Genomic DNA, 18,706 nt, shown 5'->3' with positions numbered 1-18,706 from the left:
TGGATTCACAAGTCACATTTAAGTATTTTATCCATTTTAAGTTTATTCTTGTATATGATGTAAGTTGGTGGTCTAGCTTTTTTTTTTTTTTTTTGCATGTAGCTGTCCAATTTTCCCAACACTATTTATTAAAGAGGCTGTCTTTACTCCATTGTATGCTCTTGCCACCTTTGTCAAATATCAATTGAACATGATGTCTTGGGTCAATTTCTGGGTCCCCCGATCTGTTTCATTTATATATCTGCCTGTTCTTGTGCCAGTACCAGGCTGTTTTGATTACAGTGGCTTTGTAGTATAACCTGATAATCTGGTATTGTGATCCCTCCTACTTTGTTCTTCATTTTCAAGATTGCTCTGGCTATTCGGGGTCTTTTTTTATTCCATATAAACTTTTGGAGTATTTGTTCTAGTTCTGTGAAATATGTCATTGGTATTTTGATGGGGATTGCATTGAATCTTTAGATTGCTTTGGGTAGTATGGACATTTTTTCTTGTCTGATTGCTGTGGCTAAGACTTCTAATACTGTGTTAAATACAAGTGGGGAAATTGTATATCCTTGTCTTGTTCCTGTTCTAAGGGAAATGCTTTTAGTTTTTGCCCATTGAGTATGATATTGGTTATAGGTTTGTCATAAGTGGCCTTTATCATGTTGAGATATGATCCTTCTATTCCCACTTTGCTTAGACTTTTTATCAAAAATGGGTGTTGGCTGCCCTGGCCGGTTTGGCTCAGCAGTCGGAGCGTCGGCCTGCGGTCCGGAGAGACCCGGGTTCGGTTCCCGCTAAGGGCACGTACCTCGGTTGCAGTTTGTCCCCGGCCCTGGTTGGTTGTGCGGGTGGCAGCCACTCGATGTGTCCCTTTCACGTCGATGTTTCTCTCTCTCTCTCTCTTCCTCTCTCTCCCTCCTGCTCTATCTGAACAAAAAATGGAAAAAATGTCCTCGGGTGAGGATAAAAAATAATAATAAAAAAAAAATGGGTGTTGGATTTTGTTGAATACTTTTTCAGCATCAATTAATATGATCATATGTTTTTTATTTTTCCTTTTGTTTGTGTGGTGTATCACATTTATGGATTTACAAATATTGTATCAGCCTTGCATCACTGGGATGAATCCCACTTGGTCATGGTGAATAATTTTTTTTAATGTATTGCTGGATCCAATTTGCTAATATTTTGTTAAGGATTTTGGCATCTACGTACATCAGGGATATTGGCCTGTGATTTTCTTTCATTGTAGTGTCTTTATCTTATTTTCGAATTAGAATTATGCTGGCCTCAAAAAATGAGTTTGGAAGTCTTCCTTCTTCTTGAATTTTTTTGGGATAGTTTGAGAAATGGGTGTTAGTTCTTTAACTATTCGGTAAAACTCCCCCCTGAAGCTGTCTGGACCTCGGCTTTTGTTTGCTGGGAGTTTCTTTATTACATCCTCAATTATCTTTTGAAAGAACCAGCTCTTTATTTCATTGATCTTTTGAATTTATTTTTTCAGTTTCTATGTATTTATTTTTGCTCTGACCTTTACTGTTTCTTTCCTTCTTCTTGCTCTGGGGTTTATTTTTTATTTACTTTCTAGTTCTTTAAGTTGTAAGGTTAGAAAGTCAACTGGAAATTTTTCTTGTTTCTTGAGGTAGACCTGTAGTGCTATGAATTTTCCTCTCAGGACTGCTTTCGCTACATCCCATAGATTTTTTGGTGTTGTGTGTTTATTTTCACTGGTTTCCAGGAAGTTTTTAATTTCTTCCTTATCTCCTTGGTAACCCATTCATTGTTTTTGTTTTGTTTTTTTTAATCCTTACTCGAGGATATTTTTCCATTTTTGTTCAGATAGAGTGGGAGGGAGAGAGAGAGAGAAACATCGACATGAAAGGGATACATCGAGTGGCTGCCACCCACACAACCAATCAGGGCCTGGGACAAACTGCATCCAAGGTATGTGCCCTTAGCGGGAACTGAACCCAGGTCTCTGGACCGCAGGCTGACACTCTAAACGCTGAGCCAAACCAGCCAGGGCAACCCATTTATTGTTTAATAACATCCTATTTAGCCTCCATGTGTTTGAATGTTTTTGTTGTAATTGATTTCTAGTTTCATGCCATTGTGATGCTTTATATGATTTCAATCTTCTTGAACTTGTAGAGACTGAGTTTGTGTCCTAACATGTGGTCCATCTTTGAGAATGTCCCATGTGTACTTGAGAAGAATATGAATTCTGCAGTTTGGGGGTGTAATTCTCTGTAGATATCTTTTAAATCCATTTGATCTAGTGCATCATTTAGAGTCTTCCCTGGCCGGTTTGGCTCAGCAGTTAGAGCATCAGCCCATGGACTGGAGAGTCCCAGGTTCAGTTGCAGTTTGTCCCCAGCCTCAGTTGGGGTCATATGGATGGCATCCACTCGATGTGTCTCTCTCACATTGATGTTTCTCTCTCTCTCTTCCTCCCTCTCTCCCTCCTGCCCTACCTGAAGATAAATGCAAAAATGTCCTCGGGTGAGGATTAAAAAAAAGATTAGAGTCTGTTTCCTTGTGAATTTGTTGTCTAGAGCAGTGGTTCTCAACCTGTGGGTTGCGACACCTTTGGGGGTTGAATGACCCTTTCACAGAGGTCACCTAAGACGATGGTGTTACAAACCGAGACACCACTCCTCTGTCTCCAGGGGGGTCCGCCCACATGCAGATATGCCAACATACAACATGAGGAACTGTATTAAAGGGTCGCAGCATTAGGAAGATTGAGAACCACTGGTCTAGAGGATCTATCCGGTGATGTCAGCGGGGTGTTGAAGTCCCCTGCTATGATTGAATTGCTGTTGATTTCTCCTTTGGAATCCTCCAAAGTTTTTAAATGTATTTTGGTGCTCCTATATTGGGTATGTACATGTTTACCAAGGTTATATCTTCCTGTTGGATAAATCCTTTCAATATTATGTAGTGACATTCTTTGTCTCTAGTTATGGCCTTCATTTTGAGGTCTATTTTATCAGATATGAGTATTGCTACCCCAGCTTTTTTTCCCTTTCCGTTTGCTTGGAAATTTTTTTTCCATCCCTTCACTTTCAGCCTATGTGGGTCATTCGTTGTGAGATGGGTCTCTTATAAGCAGCATATATATGAGTCATGCTTTCATATCCATTCTGGTACTCTGTGTCTTTTGATTGGAGCATTTAATCTATGTACATTTAAGGTTATTATTGATATGTACTTATTTATTGCCATTTTTTGTTTATTCTGGTTATGTTCCTCTTTCTATTTCTTCTGGTTATTACAGCAGTCCTTTTAACATTTCTTGGAGTGCTGGTTTAGTGCTAATATATTCCCTTAGCCTTTTTTTTTTTTTTTTGTAGGTCTGGGAAGCTTTTTATTTCACCTTCTATTTTAAATGATAGTCTTGCTGGATAGAGTAGTCTTGGATTCACATTCTTGTTTTTCATTACCTTGATTACTTTACGCCATTCCCTTCTGGTTTATAATGTTTCTGTTGAAAAGTCAGCCGATAGCCTTATGATTTGTTTTAGGTAACCTGTTGCTTATTTCTTGCTGCCTTTAGGATTCTCTCTTTGTCTTTAATTTTTGGCATTTTAATTTTTATGTGTTTTGGTGTGGGCCTTTTTGGGTTCTTCTTACTTGGTGCTCTCTGTGCTTCTTTAACTTGTATGCCTTTTTCCTTCACCAAGTTAGGGAAATTTTATGTCACTATTTCTGCAAATATATTCTCTAACCCTTGCTCATTTTCTTCTTCTGGGACTATGATGTGAATGTTGTTACATTTCATGTCCCATAGTTCTCTTAAGCTGACTTCCTGTTTTTTAATTGTTTTTTCTTTTTGGTTTTCTGATTGGGTGATTTTTTTTCTACCCTGTCTTCTAATTCACTAATCCGGTCCTTGGCTTCCTCTATTCTGCTGGTTTTTCCTTCCCATGTGTTCTTTATTTCTGCTATGTCATTCATTTCCAGTTGGTTGATTTTCAATGTTTCTGTATCTTTACTCATGCTGTTGAGCTTCCTCGTGATTATTACTCTGAACTCTCCCTCTGATATCTTGCTTAATTCTATGTCATTTATTTCTTCTCTTGCCAAATTATCTTGTTCTTTTATTTGGGATATGTTTCTTTGTTTCACCATTTGGGCTGTCTGAGTGGTTTTTGAGCCTGCCAAATTTTCCCTGTGGGTGTTGTTCCGCTGGTTGTGGCTCCCTCTACTGGGTTTGGATGAGTGTGGGAGGATCCATGTTAAACACCTCTGTCAAGTCTTACTTTCCTGGGTATATTTACAGGCCAATGAAAGGTTCAGTAATCCTCTAGCTCTCTCCTGGAGGCTATTAATTTCAGTTACTTGATGAGCCTTTGATGAGCCTGGATTTGTAGCCCTCAGCTGAATGAAAAATCCCTCATGTGTAAGAGGATTTCCAGTGAGTGGGCCATCTGCTTGCTATCAGACTCAATGTTAATGAGTCTCAATTTGCATTTCTCTGGCCTGGCCTGTTGGTGTTGAATTCCTGAGGGAGGAGCCATTGCTTCTCCCCTGGGCTCAAGGAAGGGGCTCTTTGAGTAACATGGCTACTGTTCTGTGAGGGAGTGATTCAGCATGAAACTCCTGTTGTCCTCCCCTAAAGCTCTCTCCTGAGCCAGGAGTCCCAGGTGCTCTCCACTCAGTTCCAGGCTAGTCCATCCTCCCTCTGCTGGAGCCCAAGGAGAGTGGCTATAGCTGATTTTGGGCTTTTTAAAATCCTCGCTTTCTCAGCAGGGATCACTTACAGATAAAACAGCCCTCCGCTGCTGTTTGTGGGCTCTCAGCCCACCCTCTCTTGCCTCCATGGTTCCTACCATGCTCAATTTGGCATTCTCTTTCTGTCCCTGGTTATACGGGTTCTCTCCAGCTGCTTTTCAGGTTTTTTGCTCCGACAATTTGTCTTTATTTTAGTTGTAATTTCAGTTTGGTCCTGAGAGGAGATCTGTGTAGCTTCCATTCACTCCACTGCCATTTTTCCTCCTCCACAATTTTTTATCTTAATAATACTAAAAGATTTATGGTTAGGTCTTCACTGTGGAGTTTTTCCTTAATTACCAAATGACCATCAGCTCATTTAATGCTTTTTGCCTTGAAATCCACATTGTCAAATAATATCATAACACCTGCTTCAGTACTATTTGCACTTGTCTGTAAACCTTTACTCATCTTTTAACTTTATGCTTTTCTGAATTATTTTTTATTGGCTGTTTCATATAGCACATATTTGGGGTTTTCTCCTTTGATCCAGTCTGTGTTTTTGTTGTAAAGGTACATTTACCTGTTAGATTTGTGTATATAACAGACATGTTAGGCTTTTGTTCTGGCATCTTACATGCTTTCTATCTATAATGCTTCCTTTAATTGTTATTTTTTTACTTCATGGTCTGTGTTTCTCTTGTTCTGCTTAGTGTGTATTTTATTTCTCCTAGTTGGGAATTTTTTTACTGTTTTAGGTAATTACTTTTATATCTTTATGTGGTACACATAAACATCTCTATCGTGTATTCCATTTGGACAGTATCTGTTGTTTGCCTCTATGAAAGGCGAGAAAGTGCGCATTAAATTCTTCACATCCCTAAATCTCTCTTCCAAGTGTATAATCTGTTAAATAGACCTCCATTACTTTCTAGCACTGAATATTGCTGGGGTGAAGTTTGAGGCTACCATTAATTTTGTTTTTTGTCCTTTAAGATCTTTTTTTTTCTCTAGATGACCGTGGATATTTTCCCTTTTTTTTTTATCACTTTTTCCTAAGCAGTGTGCATCCTTTTTAAACTGATTATTAAGGCCTTATTTTAAGTTTTCTTAAAAGAGAGAGATAGACTTGAGAGATGGAAATGATCATCATAAAAAGTTTTTTAGAAAGTTTTATTGCTCATAAAATTATTAAAAATACTATTTATGACACTATTTGCTCCTAGTAGAAATGGGGGAAAACGAGGAACAATTATATTATGTAATAATACTGCTGAAATCAGGTATAGCTCTTTGCTTCTCACTACCCTTCATACGACTATGTGAAGCCCTACAAAACAAACATGTCCTTTGAATCTTTTCTTTGAAATTGGCCTTTGAGCCCATTCCAGTGTGATCTCTATTTTTACTTAGGTCTCCACTGACTTTTGTATAAGTAAATCCATAGACATTTTTCAGGCTTTATTTGACTTTCCCTCCTTCTAAAGCTCTGTCTTCCCTAGGCTCCAGTACCACAGCCTGCCCATGATTTTCCTCCTGTCCCTGGTTGCTCGCTCTGATCTCCTTTGCAGATTCATCTTCTATATGGCCATCAGATGGGAGAGTTCCTACAGGTTTAGCCCTAGGCACTCTCCTCTTTTCACATTATGTTCTCCCTGGACCTTCCCATCTAGGTTCATACTTCAACAAACATCTATATGCCTGTGATTCCCTTGTTGGTATCTTCAGTCCAGGATGTTCCACAAAGCTCCAGACTGATGTACCCACCTGGCACTTCCTCATGGGTGTCACTGCCCACATCTCTCTGCCTGGATCTTTATGAGTGTTCCAAATCACAGTGGTGGCTCTACATCTATCCTATTATGTAGATCAGAGTCCTAACATTCATTATTGATTCTTGTCCCTCCCTCACCTCTTGTGTTCAGTCTCATTTCACTTTATCAGAATCTCTAGAATCAATCTTTTTTTTTTCTATCTTCTCTGCACTAGTTCAAGCCACCATGGACTCAGTCTGACCTGAAGTGAGCCCATATCCAGTCTCTGTGATCCCCTTTTGCCCTCATCTTTCCCATGCCCAGTCCAATCTCCTCACTATATTCAATATAATATTTTTCCAAATAAAAATCTATTCTTCCCCCATTTAAAAGTCTTTAGTGGCACCAAGGCAATTCAGTAGAGAAAGAAAAACCTTTTAACAAATGGTACCAAACCAGCTACATTTCCATGTGAAGGAAAATAAAATAAACCTTAATCCCATCTTACACCATACACAAAAATTAATTTAAAAGTTATCTAAGCATAAAACCCAGAAACATAAACCTTCTAGAACAAAACAATATCTTTGTGACCTTGGGGTAGACAGATTTCTTGGACAAGACAACAAAAAAAGCCTTAACCATAAAAGAAACAATTTATAAATTAGACTATCAAAATTTAAAATGTCTGCTTATCAAAAGACAGTAGTAAGAAAATGAATATAAAGCCTTGGGCTAGGGAAAAAATATTTGCCATACATAAATCTGATTAAGGACTAATATTCAGAATACATAAAAAACTCCTATATCCTAGCCAGTTTTGCTTAGTAGTTAGAGCATCAGCCTGCAAACCAAAGGGTCACGGGTTTGATTCCTGGCAAAGGGCACATACCTGGGTTGCAGGTTCAATCCCTGGCCCCAGTTGGGGTCGTATGGAGGCAACCAGTTGCTGTCTCTGTCTCTATCTCTGTCTCTCTCTCTCTCTCTCTTTATCCCTCTCCCTCTTCCTCTCCCTCTCTCTTTTCCTCTCCTCCCTCCCTTCCACTCTGTCTAAAAATCAATGGAAAAATATCCTCAGTTGAGGATTAACCAAAATAAGTAAATAAAAATAAAAAATAATTTAAAATAAACTGGATAAAGACTTGGACACTTCATAAAAGAAGTGTAAAGATGCTCCATATCATTCATCATCAAAGAAATGCAAATTAAAACCACAATGAGATATGTCAACACTAGACTGGCTAAAAATCCAAAAACAGACAATACCAAATATTGGTGGTGATGTGGAACAACTGGAACCCTTAGATTTTTCTGATATGAAAACACTTTGGAGTATTAGTTGGCAACTTGTTATAGAGTTACACATCAGCTCTGTGACATGCCAATGCATGCCTGGGCAGTTATTCAAGATAAATTAAGGATATGTTGATAAAAAAAAAAAAAAAAAATCTTGTACAAGAGCAATAATGGTAGCCTACTTCACAGTAGCCAAAGACTGAAAACAACAAAATGTCCATCCATAGGTGGATAAATGAACAAATTGCTGACTATTCAAATGAAAAGCTGCTCATCAATAAAAGGAATGAATAACTGATACACAAGAACATGGTGAATCTTCAAAACATGGTTGAACAAAAGAAGGCAGACACAAAAAAAGTACATATTGTGTGATTCCATCTAGATAAAGTTCTAAAATATGCAAAACTATGGTGATTGAAGCCAGAGAGACTGGACAGGGATGGGTGGTATTATGCCTGGAAAGGAGCTTAAAGGAACTTTTTCTGGGGTGGTGGATGTTTTGGATTATGAGCACACAGGTATTTACAGTTATCAAAAATCATTGAACTAGGTACTTAAAACTGGTTGTTTTGCCCTGGATGGTTCGGCTCAGCGGTTAGAGCGTCAGCCTGCGGTCCAGAGAGGCCCAGGTTCAGTTCCTGCTGAGGGCACGTGCCTCGGTTACGGTTTGTCCCTGGCCCTGGTTGGGTTGTGCAGGTGGCAGCCACTCGATGTGTCCCTTTCACATCGATGTTTCTCTCTCTCTCTTCCTCTCTCTCCCTCCCACTCTGTCTGAACAAAAAATGGAGAAATGTCTGAGAGCCCACAGAAAAAAAAATTAAATTGTAATTTACATACAAAAACAACCAGTTTTTTTTTTTTAATCCTCACCAGAGGACACTTCCTCCATTTTTTTGTTCAGACAGAGTGGGCGGGAGAGAGGAAGAGAGAGAGAGAGAGAGAGAAACATTGACGTGAAAGGGACACATCGAGTGGCTGCCACCTGCACAACCCAACCAGGGCCGGGGACAAACCACAACCGAGGCACGTGCCCTCAGCGGGAACCGAACCTGGGCCTCTCCGGACCGCAGGCCGACCCTCTAACCGCTGAGCCAAACTGGCCAGGGCTATGTAAAATTATACTTTAAAACAAATAAAAAGACCTTCAATGGCTCTTCAAAGGAATGATCTCCAAAGCTTTGAATGCTATATCCTGCCTATCCTCATCCTACACCAGCTTCTTCCCTCTGACCTTTTCTGCTCTGGCACAATGGCATTTTTTTGAACCCATTATAAACACCAGGGTTACCCCTCCATAGAACCTTTGCATGCGCTATTTCGTCCACATGAATATGCTTCCCATACCTTTTTTCCTAGCTAACTTTGCCTGTGTTTCAGATCTCCATTCAGTTGTTCCTTCCTTAAAAAAGCCCCTCCCCTAAGCTCCCTAATTAAACCAGTCCCTGTTACATATATGTATATCATCGTCACGTACCTCTCCTGTGTATCATAGTTGCATTGCTTATATTTATTTGTGTGGTTTTTTTAATAATTTTTCTTTATTGATTTTAGAGAGAGAGAAAGGGAGAGGGAGAGAGAGACATTGATGAGCGAGGACATCGATTGGCCGCCTCCTGCATCCTCCACACTGGGGATCAGGCCCACAACCTGGGCATGTGCCCTGACCAGGATTTGAACTGGTGACCTCTTGGTGCATCGGTCAATGCCCAACACTGAGCCACACTAGCTGTGCTTATTTGTGTCTTTTAAAAACAATGTCTACTTTACTCACTAATCTGTAAATTGGGGCAAGAACCAGAGTTGGTTCATCAGTGTGTTTCCAGTGCTTGGCATAGAGCTTGGTACATAGTAATTATAGAATAAATGAATAGTGAGTTTGTTGATTTTATTTACAGGAAACGGTGACTATTACTGTAGTGGGAATGATCTGACTAACTTCATGGATATTCCCCCTGGTGGAGTAGAGGAGAAAGCTAAACAGAGTGCTGTTCTGCTGAGGTAAGCGTTTCATTTGTCTGCTCCCAGAGGGCTCATCCATATTCATCAAAGTGGTATTTAGTTGAACAAAAGTAAAACAAATACTTCTTGTGTCAGTGTGATCAGTTGTTACTTAGGACAGGCATAGTTATCCAGACTGCCTCTATCAATCAGTAGGCATTCATCTATCATTTTAACTTCTGTTACCTGTTCATCCTGCTGCTCTACATGAGGTTTGATTGGAAAGCATAAAAGTAAACTAACTGTAGTAAATAAAGTAAATACATTTCTCTCATATTGAGGCAGAGGAATTTAGCAAATTATCCTCCAGCCAGAGGAATGCATGACTTCCATGATTGCTGGTGATAGAAGACTTTGAAGTAGTATCCAAAAACACAGAGGATGTGAGGCTTCTATCTTCCTATCTTGTTGATCCCTACAGAGTCTCTGATTCCTTCTGAGCCGTGACATTGCAGCATATGCTCAGTCAGCCATCCTAATCTCTCAGTCTACAGCTACTTTACAGGCCTGACCTAACTGCCTAGAATATAAGATTTGAACCAAGATCAAATGATAGGGCCCACTCTGTGAGCTGCCATCAAGTGCCATTCAGATGGGTGTCCTGGGTGAATCTGGTGTGGCAAGACAGGGAAGCACTGCTGGGTAATAAGGAACAACAAATGTAGCCAGAACAGTTTGTTATTTCAGGGTACTACTGCTTTGGAACATTTAAACATGCTTTTGTATTTCTATTTCTGTAGGGATTTTGTAGGCAGTTTTATAGATTTTCCTAAGCCTCTGATTGCAGTGGTAAATGGTCCAGCTATGGGGATCTCCGTCACCATCCTTGGGTTATTCGATGCTGTGTATGCCTCCGACAGGGTAAGTTAGCTTCCAGAAACTTAAGAAGTAATGCAAGTAAAAATGAGATCCTGCCCTGGCTGGTTTGGTTCAGTGGTTAGAGTGTAGGCCTTTGGACCCAAGAGTGGCAAGATTCGATTCTCGGTCAAGGGCGCATACCTTGGTTGCATGTTCGATCCCTGGCCCCTGTTGGGGTCATGTGAGAGGCACCAATGTATGTGATCTATCATCTATTTATCTATCTATCTATCTATCTATCTATCTAATCTATCTAATCTATCTAATAATCTCCCTCTCCCTCCCTACCTCCCTTCCTACCTGCCACCCTATCTAAAAATCAATGGAAAAGTATCCTCGAGTGAGGATTTAAAAAAAAAAGAGAGAGATCTTTGGAATTTTCCTTTATTGTTGCTAGTAGTAAACAGATTGCTTATCATTTGTGGTTGAATGGACTTAATTTAAGTTTTTCCTAAAGAATTAATCTAACTAATTTGACTCGTTTTATTTTGAATTTTTAAGCTGAATTTTTCTAAACACTGACATTGTTGTGAACATTGTCTCAACTCTTTTAGCTCTGTATTTTTTAAATCAAATTAAACAACAATGATTCAATTTTCATATTATTCTAAAATAGTCTGGAGACCTTGAAAGCTTGTTGGGGGAGTGGAGAGGGGAGTGGCATCTTTTTAGTTTTATTTGATACTTTTTTTCTAAGTAAATGAATTCTGGAATTTATTTAGAATATGAATGAAGGTGACTTTCCAGCATTATCTACTTTCATTTCCTCCTTTCAGATAAGAAAACTGAAACTCAGAGACGTTACTTGCCCAAAACACAGTTCAGTCTTGTGTTCACCATTGAATTATATAGATTTTAATTTCTGTTCTTATTTCAGTAGCAATATATGTCACAGTAGAAAATAAAATTTTGAAAAATATAGAAAAGTACAAAGAAAAAAGTTAAAAATCATTTATTATCTTACCACTCAGAGATAACCAGTGCTAACATTTGAGTTATTTAGTTTAATTTAACCATACTCTGATTGCTGGAACCCTTGACTGTTTCCAGTTTTTGTCATTATAAGCAAAGATGTGATGAACATTCATCTTAGAACTTTTACCCTAGAACTTTTTTGTAGAACTAGTAACCACTTCTAGTGTTATCTGATTTTTGAATAACACTTACTTATATGATGGTAAGATGTGCTGGTCTGCAACCTGGAGGAAAACTTGTGGCTTTTACTACTGATGAGATTCCTGCTTGTATCTGGAGGTGTTTTCTCCACTAATAGACAGGACCATATAATAGGGTCCTTAACTCTTTGGTTGTATTTTATTGGATTCCATTTAACCAGATCAGGTATGTCTAATTCTTGTTAATAATTTTCCCATAATGGGGGCAAATGAAATTCTAGGAGCTACAATGCCTAACCTTTATAGGTGGAAGTTTCTCAAAGGCAGAAATCAATAGTCCTTGGTCACATTCTTTGTGCTAAATGACCAATTAATTGACCTGCTTTGAACAGGGGTGGCCTAAGGAATACCTGGACTGAATTTGGAGGTTTCCTTCTTCACTACTTAGAGGGAAAATATATCATATTTGAATCTTGTCCTGATTCTGCCACTGTATTCCAAACGATTGACACATTATCCTTTTAAAGATTTCTGGGATGTCCATCTTAAGATAAAAATTGGAATTAAAATTGAAACTAGAGAATACATATAGATGTTTAAGATATACTTGATATAGTTAGTATAAATATAAACGTATATTTTTAATGCTAAGAGAGTGCACCCAACTGAATTAAAACAGGTTTTAATTTTAAATTAGGGAAACACACAGAAGAAAGAACCAGTAAAGAGGAATTTTTTTTATAGAATTTATCATGACTAGCTAGCTTCGTGAGTAAATACCATATTAAATGTGGGTTAACATTTAACCCATATAACCAAACTATTCTTTATTATGGGTAATAGTTCCTGTTAATTTCTGTCAGCAAATGGTACATTTTCTCTGTGAATTAATAAAAAGATTGAAATCATAAAAATCTTTGAGTACTCACTGTGTACTAGGCACCCTATTGATGCACAATGTAATAGTCATTTACTGCACACAACAGTCCTGTAAGATAGATACTTACCCCCATTTTACAGATGAGGAATCTGTGGCACAAAGCAGTTAAGAAACTCCCAGAGTCACTACATAGTCTAACACCAGAGCATCAGACTAAAAACCCTTAAGTGCAGCCACTGCTCCATTTCTACATAATACTGATTTGTAGTAATGCTTATAAATAAGTTAAATACTGCTCATCGTCAGCTTTGTATGTACCTGTTTGTGGCCCCTTAGCTATGGTTTTCAGCTTTAAGGGTTTTTTGTTTTTTCAGTATCCTGCTATGTTCTTTAGGCTGTGACTTCTCAGTATATTTTCTTGAATAAGCTTTCTTTGGGGAGAGAAGATAGAGAAGACATCAATCACTTTTTACTTTATATTTTTATTATTTTGATTGATATGCTGCATACATTATATATTTATATCTAACAATATTCATTAAAATAAAAACACCATATCTGATTATGGGAAATGAAGCCTAAATATTCTGTTTACATATTGGCAGTATTCATCAAGAAACAGACAAATATTTCTGAAATGTAAAATAACTAAAAAAGATGTTTTTCAAATAACTAATATTGAAATAGTTTCTAGTATTTAAAGCCGATCAAAAAAAGAACCTCTGGAGCCCAGCCAATGTGGCTCAGTGGATTGAGCGTCATCCCATGGACTGAGAGGTCTGGGTTCGATTCTCAGTCAAGGGCATGTACTTTGGCTTTGGGTTCAATCTCTGGCCCCAGTCTAAGTCGTGTGGGAGGCACCCAGTCACTGTGTCTCTCTCACATTGATGTTTCTCTATGTCTCCCACTCTATCTTAAAAAATCAATGGAAAAATAAATATCATCTCGTGATATTAAAAATACAATTTAAAAAAAAGGTAATCTAACTTGAAAATAGTGGGCAAAGTACTTGTAATAGTTACTTCATCAAAGAACATATACAAATGACTAGAAGGTACATGAAAACATGCACATTATTAATCATTAGGGAAATGTAAGTTGAAATGATAGCAAGATACCACTGTATACCTACTAGAATGGTTAAAGTTAAAAAAAGGCTGATAATAAGATTTAGTGAGGATGTGGAGCACTTGGAACTCATACACTGCTGGTGGGGACATCAAATGGTACACCACTTTGGAAAATAGTTTAGCAGTTTCTGATAAAGTTAAACCATACATTTACCACACAGTCAAGCAATTCCACTTCTAGGTATTTACCACGAAAATTGAAAACATGTTCCTGCAGATACCTGTACACAAATGTTCGTAACAACCTTGTTTATAATAGCCAAAATACTATAAATAACACCAATGGCTTCAGCTGATGAAAGGATAAACAAATTATGACATGTCCATACAACGGAGTACTACTTGAAATAACAGTGGACAAACTAATAACACATACAACAACACAGTAATTCTCAAAAACCTTATGCTAGAGACAGAAGCCTACAAAATGACAAAAGGCTTTGCTGTGTATGATTCCATTTATGTAATTTTCTAGAAAAGTCAAAATTTTAAGGACAGAAAGATCAGAGGTAATTTGAAGGTGAGAGAAATGGATGACTGCAGAGGGACACATGGGAACTTCTAGGGGTGATAGAAATATTCTGTATCTTGATTATAATAGTGGTTACATAACTATATACATTTGTTAAAACTTATCAAACTGCATAAATTAAAAGAATGAATTTTGTGTATATAATATCATAATAATCTTTTTTTTTTTAAGTTTCTCAACTAAGTATTGTGAGGATATAGGCAAATAATGATTTTTTTAATCACATACAAAAATTTTCTTTTTACTTTTTTTATCCAAATAGGCAACATTTCATACCCCTTTTAGTCACCTAGGCCTAACTCCAGAAGGATGTGCCTCTTACACTTTCCCGAAGATAATGGGCCCAGCTAAGGTAAACTTTGGAACCCTTAAAAATAAATTTTGATGACTGATCTGTATTCCAAAAGTAATCCCATACTCTCTTCTTTCCCTCAATAATACAAAAAAAAAAAAAAAAGAGAGAGAGAGAGAAGCAAATTATCTGCTCTTCAACTCTTAAGAGTTTTAAATATGAAGAACTAGGCTATGGGAAATGTGTGGTGTGGGGGAAATTAGAAACTCTGAAGCTCCCCAAATCTGGGAAACTGGTCCTTCAGCTGGCTGCAGAGTGCCAGCTGCATTGCAATGGCACAAGGCCTCATCCTCCACAGCTGGGTGACCTTCTTCAGGTGAAGGACTGGGTCTATGCCCACCTCCCTTGATCTGCTAGTCTGGTTCCTCATTTCTTCATTTTTAAGCATCATCTACTGAAAGTCATACAATGACATCTTTACTTTCAGAATCATGTGAAGTACCAGCAGATGTGAGGTACCATGAGGGTTTCCCACTTCTAGTCACAAGAGTCTTTTTAGCAGCGTATCAAGGCTCCTAGAGTGGTTAAGTGGCTGCTCAGATCTATCACTATGTTTACGGAAGCATAACTGCCCATGCTTTGTGTGTATACATGGCTCCAAACAGATCGTGACAAGGTCAGAGACGGGCATAGGAAAAGGCTTAGCAAACATTCTTCAAGATCTGAAAGGGGAAGTAGTAACTGAGCCTTTTTTCATTGCTATTAGGGTTTTGTTATAAACATATATTTTTTTAAGACTCTTTATTCTGTCATATAGCCAGAATTGTTATAGAGATTTTAACCTTGAAACATTGGGCAGAACTAACCCTAAAGCTTAGAGCATTTGGCTGTGAAAGTCTTACTTTTCTGGAAGAGAAATTTCAAGTGTAGAGAAGGATATATACTTAGTGATCTCAGTTTTGTTAGAAACTAAATATTAGTCTATTCACTTTCCTTCAGTCAAATGAAAGTAATTTGAGTACCTGTGCAGGTAAAAGAAAACCATCAGAGCTTGACCACTGGGTAGAATTTTCAGGGAAGGGAATTTTGAAATTTAAGGACTCTAAAGGTCAGTTGACATTTCCTATGACTGTGACATCTTCTTTTTTTTAACAATTGTTTATAGTGTATAAAACAGAGAATTGTAGCTTCTGTGGGTTATAAAATCAGCATCTGCTTTAGGTCATTTCTAAATGGCTCCCTGCTGTTGTTGCCTCTCCAACATAGACACACGCAGAAGCAGCGACCCCTACAAACCTTCTAGAGAGCCTAAGAATGGTCTCAGTACATAGTTTGCAAACCATTGCCTATTGAGGTAATCAGTTTCTTCCTTTGAAAAATACTAGCAACCTCAAAAGACCATAAGTAAATTTCCCTATGTCAACTAAAAGCAATTCATTCTGAAGTTAACTGAACCTCGTTTCATTAAGTTACTTTCCTAGTCTTGCTTTTTATTTCAGGCAACAGAGATGCTTATTTTTGGAAAGAAGTTAACAGCAGGAGAAGCATGTGCTCAAGGACTTGTTACTGAAGTTTTTCCTGATAGTACTTTTCAGAAAGAAGTTTGGACCAGGCTGAAAGCATATTCAAAGCTCCCAAAAAATGTAAGCTTTTTTTTTTTTAACTTGTATAAACCATGGAAATAATTTATTTCCCTTAAGAAAATAAGCAATAAAAAAAAAAAAAAAAAAAAAAAAGCAAGATATAGCTTGGATGGCTTTATGTACATCTAAATTTGAGATTAAAAATTACCATAATAATGTTAGCAATACTGATTTTTACAAAACGTATCGGATAGGCATTTCATTCCTATGATATGAAGAAGGCATAGGGGCAATTCTTTATTGGGATAACTTTGAGGAGAATGATAGGCAATATTTGCCAAACACTGTCAGTGTTGAATCTAGGTGAGAAATCAGATAAGATAGGTTAACTTTTAGGAGATTCTTAATGTAGCACTTTCATTTATTTATTTATTTATTTATTTATTTATTTATTTTTTTATTTTTTATTTTTTTTTATCCTCACCCGAGGATATTTTTCCATTTTTGTACAGATAGAGTGGGAGGGAGAGAGAGGAAGGGAGAGACAGACAGAAACATCGACGTGAAGGGACACATCGAGTGGCTGCCACCCGCACGACCAACCAGGGCCGGGGACAAACTGCAACCGAAGTACGTGCCCTTAACGGGAACCGAACCCGGGTCTCTCTGGACCACAGGCCGACGCTCTAACCGCTGAGCCAAACTGGCCAGGGCGCACTTTCATTTTTATATGTGATACCTAGTGACTGGTTGCTTTTACATTTTGCTGCACAAAATGTGTTCCTGGAACCAGAAGCTTTGGTATCTATCTAGGGTGATTTGTATGCACATTAAAGTTTGAGAAGCACTCACTTATATTACACATGTATCTTAATGTCTAACCAGATTAAATGAACAGTGGAGAAACAATCAGAATTTTAGAACCACATTCTATTAGAATACACCTTATTGTTGGTTTTTGTTTTTTTAGGCCATGAAAATTTCAAAACAGGTCATCAGAAATATGGAGAAAGAAAAGCTACATGCTGTTAATGCTGAAGAAAGTAGTGTCCTCCAGGAAAGATGCCTTTCAGATGAATGCATAAATGCGGCCGTGAACTTCTTATCTAAAAGGGCAAAACTGTGATAGCAAAGCTAAGCATTCCAAAGGCAGGAATGTGCTATGACTTTGATTTCCAATACTTGAACTAAATGAACTTCACTGTGCCTTTTTTCAGTGATGAAATATCATTTATGATGATTATATTTCACTAGAGCCCTAATTAAAATAAAGCAAATTATGTAAAACAAGCTTTATAATTTACATAGGTTTTATGTTCCACTTCTTACTCATGGAAGCATGGGAGCCTCGTGGATCCACGGTCCTCTGAACCCCAGATTGCCACCCCTGCTCTCTCCATGTGCTGGCCTTGGTGACCCCAACTACCACTCCCACACTGCCCAGGAGCCAATTGATCATGTAGAATTTGATAAACCCTTACTAGTCATTCTCTACTGGGGTATATTTTTGGTTGGCATGGTGACTGGAGGTGTGTTTAGTGTCCAGTAACAAAACTGGTAACATCCTGCATGCCAGGGACAGTCGCACCCAATAAAGAATTTCATTCTGGAGGGATAGAAGGGGTGGAAAGAGATAAACCAAAGAACTTATACAACCAATCGACATAGGCACTAGGCTGGGGAAGGCAGGAAGGCGGGTGGGAGTGTGAGGGGGGTCAATGGGGAAGAAATGGGGACATCTGTAATACTTTCAACAATAAAAAATAAAATGCACATGCCACTATGGAGGGCTAACAAAAAAAAAAAAAAGGAATTTCATCCAGAATACCCATAGTGTTTTCCCTTCCTTCATTGAGAAACTTGCTAAGCCTGGCAGTTTTAGAGTTTCACATCTAATTTTCAATCCCCACACAAAATTACCCAAATCAAAAGATGCATTTTCAGAATTACAACTACTACCCAATATGAATTTTGTAGGTTTGTGGCATTTATCTTAAATCCCCACTGTGGAAATAGTTTCTTTCCTGCTAGGAATGCTGATGGACCACAGCAGTCTTGAAAAAGAAGGACAAAATAGGTGGGATCACAATACCGGATATCAGGTTATACTACAAAGGTACTGTAATCAAAAAAGCCTGGTACTGGCATAAGAACAGGCAGATGGATCAATGGAATAGAACAGAGAACCCAGAAATTGACCCAAAACATGCTCAATTAATAGTTGACAAAGGTGGCAAAAGTAAAGACAGCCTCTTTAATAAATGGTGTTAGGAAAATTGGACAGCTACATGCAAAAAATGAAACTAGAACATAACTTACACCATACACAAGAATAAACTCAAAGTGGATAAAAGACTTAAATGTGACCTGTGAATTGATAAAAATCCTAGAAGAAAATGTAGGCAACAAAATTTCAGACATACACAGCAGAATGGTCACTGATACATCACCTAAGGCAACAGAAACAAAGGAGAAAATGAACACATGGGACTACATCAAACTAAAAAGCTTCTGCACGGCAAAAGAAACAACCCTCAAAATGGAAAGGGAACCTACTGTAT

At 38.0% G+C, this 18,706-nt stretch overlaps 1 protein-coding gene across 1 annotated transcript in view; it reads left to right on the top strand.

The window, feature by feature from the left end:
* ECI2 (enoyl-CoA delta isomerase 2) overlaps positions 1–17,446 on the top strand; it is a 33,509-nt gene extending 16,063 nt beyond the window's left edge. The window contains exons 6-10 of the mRNA XM_036255812.1: positions 9,653–9,755; positions 10,496–10,616; positions 14,533–14,622; positions 16,062–16,205; positions 17,116–17,446. Coding sequence (XP_036111705.1) covers positions 9,653–9,755; positions 10,496–10,616; positions 14,533–14,622; positions 16,062–16,205; positions 17,116–17,271 — 614 coding nt within the window. The 3' untranslated portion in view covers positions 17,272–17,446. The remainder of the gene's footprint in view (positions 1–9,652; positions 9,756–10,495; positions 10,617–14,532; positions 14,623–16,061; positions 16,206–17,115) is intronic.
* Positions 17,447–18,706: the final 1,260 nt, after the last annotated feature.

This window comes from Molossus molossus, unplaced genomic scaffold, assembly GCF_014108415.1.
Source record: "Molossus molossus isolate mMolMol1 unplaced genomic scaffold, mMolMol1.p scaffold_m16_p_12, whole genome shotgun sequence".
Taxonomy (NCBI): Eukaryota; Metazoa; Chordata; class Mammalia; order Chiroptera; family Molossidae; genus Molossus; species Molossus molossus.
Note: the sequence above shows the minus strand (reverse complement) of the source record. Positions and strands in the feature narration are given on the sequence as shown.